The sequence below is a fragment of the Cupressus sempervirens genome, chromosome 4 (genome assembly GCF_028749045.1).
Source record: "Cupressus sempervirens isolate cs-2001-9-10 chromosome 4, ASM2874904v1, whole genome shotgun sequence".
In the NCBI taxonomy this organism is placed as follows: domain Eukaryota; kingdom Viridiplantae; phylum Streptophyta; class Pinopsida; order Cupressales; family Cupressaceae; genus Cupressus; species Cupressus sempervirens.
In genome coordinates, this window is record NC_143121.1 from 198,863,928 (window position 1) to 198,870,308 (window position 6,381).

The 6,381-nt window shown below is 29.1% G+C and overlaps 1 protein-coding gene across 1 annotated transcript; it reads right to left on the minus strand.

The window, feature by feature from the left end:
- Positions 1-4,089: 4,089 nt before the first annotated feature.
- LOC149560681 (putative disease resistance protein At4g33300) lies at positions 4,090-5,938 on the minus strand. The gene is made up of 3 exons (XM_089823641.1): positions 5,523-5,938; positions 5,218-5,429; positions 4,090-5,080 (listed from the first exon to the last, which is right to left on the minus strand). Exons 1-3 carry the CDS (start codon positions 5,837-5,839, stop codon positions 4,260-4,262), a joined length of 1,350 nt encoding a protein of 449 aa, XP_089679767.1. The 5' UTR covers positions 5,840-5,938; the 3' UTR covers positions 4,090-4,259.
- Between the last annotated feature and the right edge of the window lie 443 nt (positions 5,939-6,381).

Sequence of the window (6,381 nt, forward strand, 5' to 3'; positions counted from 1 at the left end):
GAGCTAAAGGAAATTGACCCTTAGTTAGGAAAAACCATATCTTATTAATGGTGATGTTGGTCATTCAATCCTATAGAAAAAAATTAAGAACTAGATCCATGGATCTATATTAGTGATTAATAAGATTTAAGTCATGATGAACTTGTAGAAAGTTTTGAGAAAACTAAAGATAGTGGATCACTCAATAACACCTTTGTCTCTATAATATCAACAAGGATATTTAAGTAGATCATCATAGAATAATTGAAAATTTTAAATAAGATTTCATACATTAAACATATTATTCATACTCACTAAATGATAAAATTTCATTTATTTATCACTAAAAAATTCTTATGATAGTTTAATACTTTTGTAAAGTAAAGATGTAAGATTTTTTAAAGACATCTCACTTACCACTTGGAAAAATAGACTACAAAACTCTTGAAAAATATGTTGTGCATGAAAAAACTCAATAAAATTTCTTATAATTGAACCACCTAAATAGATCCAGCATAACCTATGTATGCCTTTAGCAAAAAGGAACACGTAAAATGGTAGAATTTGTTTACTCAATCGTGTGACTATGTCTTAAATTTAATCAATATATGTTCTAACTTAGAGTACTTATTCTTTGGAATTTCTATGTAAGTTGTCCTTATTTTAATTTTAATTTTTTTATATGTATGCAATGACAACATTTTTTGACATGTAGATTCTTAACTAGAGGAGTCTTTAGGGGATCCTTTACTAGAGGAATTGTTAGGGAGCACATGGAAAATGGCTTGTAAATGATATAAAAAAAATTAGTCATTTCTAATTTGATTATTAAGTAATTTCAATTATAAAATAACTATGCTTCAATAGTATGGCAATTCTAGCCATTCCTTTATTTTTTATATCCATAATTAAACCATAACTATAAAATGTAAGTGGTTGAAGGAAAATTAATTAATAGTAGGGAAAAGTAAATATAGTCTACTAGATATCTACTATCATGACATAGGAACTTTCATGTATATGCCAATGAATATGCATACTATTATACTATCAATAAATTTTATATTTGTTTACCTTCATTGGAATAAATTATTAAAAATGTGATATGTGTACTTGTGAACGCTAATGTATACATTAAATTTTATATCAAGAATTAATTTAATTCTAAAACAACTTAGTTATATAGATCATTGCTTCTCAAAAATGAAGTGTATAGAAATTTGTTTTCGATAGTTTAGATGATATAGCTATATGTTCTTCATATTAAGAAATATGGCATTATTATTGTTGGACATTTTACTATTATTTAATAATGGAGGTAGTGGAAAAGATAGATATAGTCAATCAATTTTAATAGATAAATAGATAAATATAATATTTCTAAAATATGTAACATAAAAATAATAGAATGCGCTGCACCATATGACTATGAAACTCTCTTCTTGTGAGATTTAAGAGGTTAATATGTTACATAATATAGACATGCCATCATTAATATTATCAATAGTATGTGTCAATTACTTAATTTCACCTCTTAATTCTCTCAATATTTGTGAGGCATGTGGTAGATGTATATGTGTTACAATCACCTCACAATAGAAAAAATATATAAATTCTAAGTAGAGTAGTGTACCTTAATATATCATAATATCTAAATGATAACATCAACATTTTTTAAAGTTCAATTTTATCACTAATACATTTGAAACTTTTTTAATTTAATAATTTCTTTCTATATGGCCTTGTTGATGCATATTTTGCATTATCTAGAAGGGTGTGATAAATGGTTATGATACGTCATTTTATAGAACAATATTGTGGTGGGATCTCATTTGGACCAATATCAAAACTCTTTCATAAGTAATGCATAGAAAAGGTACAATGATTACTAATATTGGGGTGCATTTTTATCAATATTCTACTTTTATATTGAGATTTGATTCTTTAGAAAATATGTATCTAGATATATTTGGACATACATACCTAAAAAGATGTATTTCATTTAGAAATATTATTGACAAAACTAAAGTACCATTTATTAATGTACAAAATAGAACCTTAATGTATAGAGAATCATATTATGATTGAAATGTACTCTTAAATTTATTTTCTAAGGCTTAGTTAACTTAGATCTTGTATAGTAATTTTTTTTTTTTTTTCCGAAGAGAGATTTCTTATATAAAATAATTATATGTTTATGTAAGAGAGATGATGTGAAGAAAAAAGTTAAATATGGTATTTTAATTTCATTCGAAAGTGTACTTATTGCTTTTATATATAATAATATAAAATTATTTATGAATATGCTTTCAATATATAATAAAGTAAACATAACTATTATATTATATTATCTATGAATTGCAAAATATCATGTTATTTAGGAAAACCATATATAATTTTCATGTTTAATGATATTTTAAAAAAAAATATAGTTATATTAATCTCAATCAAGTGAGTTTTGTCAATAGATTTCAATTTATGATGCCTCACAATTTTGAATTACTTTGCAAAGAATGTGTGAGAGAAATATTTTTCTTATTATAAAAAGTATTGAATATCTTGTTACTTTACAATTTATTGTCCAATGTTCACATGGTTGTTCCTACAACAAAATTAAATGTCAATTTCTCAATCATGTCAATTATCTATTTTTAGAAATTTTACAAGATTGGAGAGTTAGAAATTCTACAAGTTTGGAGAGATGGAGCATTTGCTCAAAAAAAAATTATACTTTTAGATTTTGCAAATGTAAAATTATATTTAATTATTTATAAATTTTGAAATATTATTTTAAAGATAAATAGGAAATATATTAGTAGAAAATTATTACTATTGAATACAAGATATTTGAAAATATAAATAGATTTAAAGATACTCAACAATTTTGTAGAAATCCGAACTCCAAAATGATATTTAATTAAAGTTTCTAAATGAAAAATGATATTTTGATGTGACGATGAATATCATTTCTATTATTTTCTCAAGTGGTTTTGATAAGGACATATTGGGATACTAAAGAGTGTGGGAGTGCCAAACTCAAGGACCTGAAGGAAATGCTATCCACTTTGGAGGGGGACAAAAATAGTCTTAGAAGAATATTTCAAATGTGATATTGAGCACTTCTGCTAACCACCTATGAATCCTAGTCTCTAAGATGGAGAACACCAGAAATAAACATGATATAATCTGGGATATTGATGACAAGGAGAGTACTGGGGAGACCATGTTTGGTCCTAGAAAAGGAACTCAAGGAAACAACTACAAAGAGGATCAAATAACCAGCAAAGAGATCGTAGACCTCAAGAAGATTTTAAATAGTATGAAACAACTCCACCTTTTAGTTATGAAGTCTGTCATGAATTTTTTTAAGTATTTCCTAGTGGCCTAAGTACCTCTTTTTTGGCTATTTATTTGTGTGCCTGTTTTTTGCTAGTTTCTTTTCTTAGTGGTTGTTTTGTTGTTGGATGTTGTTTTTCCTAATGTCAATGTTTCAACTTTAATTTTTAATTTTTGGATGAACATGAATGATTTATCTTTTGTAATCTTACTATAAAGGGTTTGAGAGCACCTTCAAAATTTTCTTTCACATAATAAAGAATAGTTAAAATATATTAAGATATGATTTGAACTATTTAGAAAGATAAAATTATATTAAACCTTTTGTATTTAGACACTAATTAGAAAGAAAAAAGAAGAAAGAATAAAATCTTCCAATATTTTTAAAATAAATTAGAAAAATAATCATCTCCCATATATTCAGAAGTCATCTATATTATTAGATAGAAAATAAATCTAATATATCTCAATAAAAGAAAAAAAATACAATTTTAATACCAACTAAATTACAACTATAAATTTTTTATAAAATCTTTTATTTAAAAATTTTCATCATAAAAGTTTAATATTTAATTTGATTCGAAAAAATATTAACTTTCATTCCCTATTATGGATATTATTATCTAGCTTCAATTGATAAACCATAAAAACTTCTTTAGCCTAACAGCTGAACTTACACAGTTCTGATTCAAAGTTCTAAAAGCATAACATTAAAAAAATCATGAAAGTTAGCCATGGCAACCATAGTCCTACCATTGTTCTAGCAGAAACAAGAATACTGGAACCATTACAATATTTTTAAATATCATCTCATAATTGGATGGATGAATACAAATGCTGTTGGATACTAATTTACAATGGATATAGCGATAAACATCGCTATTTAAGTATCCATTTGTAAGGACTTATTCATTAATATTGTGATAAACATTGTTATTAATAAATCAATTATTAAGCCAATCCAAGCTAAAGTGTGCTTCCACAATTTCAACTTGAAGATCTGGAATAGAAATATTCCTGGCCTGCAACCACTGCTTTCCAATCCTCTCAGCACAGATAACAAGCTTGAGGGAACACAGCTCACAAACTGTTGTCGGTAATTTCTTTAAACGGGAACATTCTCTCATATCAAGCTCCTTCAAATTCTTGAGTTCTCCTATTTCCTTTGGAAGTTCTTTCAACCCTTCGCATGATGAGATGTCGAGATATTCCAAATTTCCAAGTTTTCCAATTGACGCAGGAAGCTCTCTCAAGAATGGTAACGCAGATAACCTTAGCATTCTCACATGGCTCATGTTTCCAAAAGTATCTGGTAACTTGTGAAGCAAATGGCAGTTGGTAATAGATGATGACAGGGCGGATGACATACTGCAGATCTCAAGAGGCAACTCTTCTAAATCATTGCTGTGGTCCAGGTTAAAATCTTTTAGCTTGGTCGTGTCGAATATGGATTTATTTCCATATCCTTCACATAAGCTCAGTGACAGCTTCTCTAAGTTCGGCAGTCCTTCAATGCTCTCTTTGTCGCCAAAGGGCGAAATCACTCTCTCTAAGCGGACGCTCTTGAGTTGAGTGAGGGAAGATAGCACTTTTAGACCTTTCAATGTCGCCGTCCTTGTACCACAATTGGACACCATTAGAAATTTTAGTTTTTGCATGGATTTCAGAAATGTTGGAAGAACATATTCTGTCGATGTAAAAAATAACAACAAAGCCTCTGTTTCCGGGAAATTCATATCATTGTGGTGATTTTCCTCCGTAGGGCCTGCAGACGGTAGTTAACATGTAAATCTAATCAGAAAATTGTGCCGTAATTATTAATTATGTATGAGATATCAATGTTAGAAATAGTATCAATGTAAGAAACAAATACGAATGTTTAAGACTGTTAGAATAACTCACCAGTTTGAATGGTGAGAATTTTTGTATCAAATGCTCTTTGTTTCACCAATTCGCATTTCCCCACCAAACTATTGTGTTTCGTTTCTATTAACAACCTCTCACGGTTGAATAAATTATCTTGGTGTCCCAAATTCAACGCCAAATTTTGCAATTCATGACGATGGGAGACGTATAGCTCTGAAGCATTTCCATATGAGACTGTTTTATTTCCTCTGTAAAGTGCAAGCATGTCAACTGAGTGTCGAGAAGCACGATTTAAAGAAATACAACAACATATTAAATTGTATAAAAGCAAAGGAACATACCTTGAATTGCTTGCTAAATTTAACAGATTTCTTTTTCCAAGATCTGATAAGATGGCAAAAGCATCATGCCTTTGTAGCTTTCGAACATAAACCCAAATGTCCAAAAGTATGTCAGCACAGATTTTTCTGTCCCCAGGAAACAATCCCAAGTCTAGCAAGCATTCCTTGCTTACATCATCTAAGGAGTTAATACTGATCTGCCATAATGTAATTGACCCATTTTTCTTGTAATGTGATGGTTGCGCTCGTTTAAAAATCTTTCTCGTTGCCCTCTTCCAAGCGTTTTGCGGTTCTCCATTCACAGAGCTTACATTCATCGACACGATCTCGAAAAATTATTTGGAAACAATTGAATTCTTTAGGAATCTAAGGTGAATGCTGCGTAATACTAAGAATCTTTTGCTTGCAGCGCTTTTTTTCCGTGATTTGTTTTTGTTGTAAGGCTAGTACAAATGCCTTATATAGGAGAAAAATACGAGCAACTATTAGACGACTCGGTTTTCTTGTTGAAGTTACATGGGAATTTTCGTTCTCACCGTAAACGCGCATCGGAGTTACTTCTTCCGCCTCATGTTGATTTTGATCATATTCCATTCAAATACACAGGTTTTCTTGCGCAGTTTATATTGTATAGTTTACACTCTCTTGGAATATAAATCATTATGATATATTCTTTTTTATTCCTGACTTTCAATAAAATATTATTCTTGTTGACTAGTAAACACACGTTGAATGGCTCTACCAATTGAGTTGAACATTTGAACAAAACTATATTCAACTGCCGAGCTTGACCGGAAAAACATATGTCAAATTATGTAATAACACTGCAAGGACAAAGAAATTGGGGGAGAAATTATTC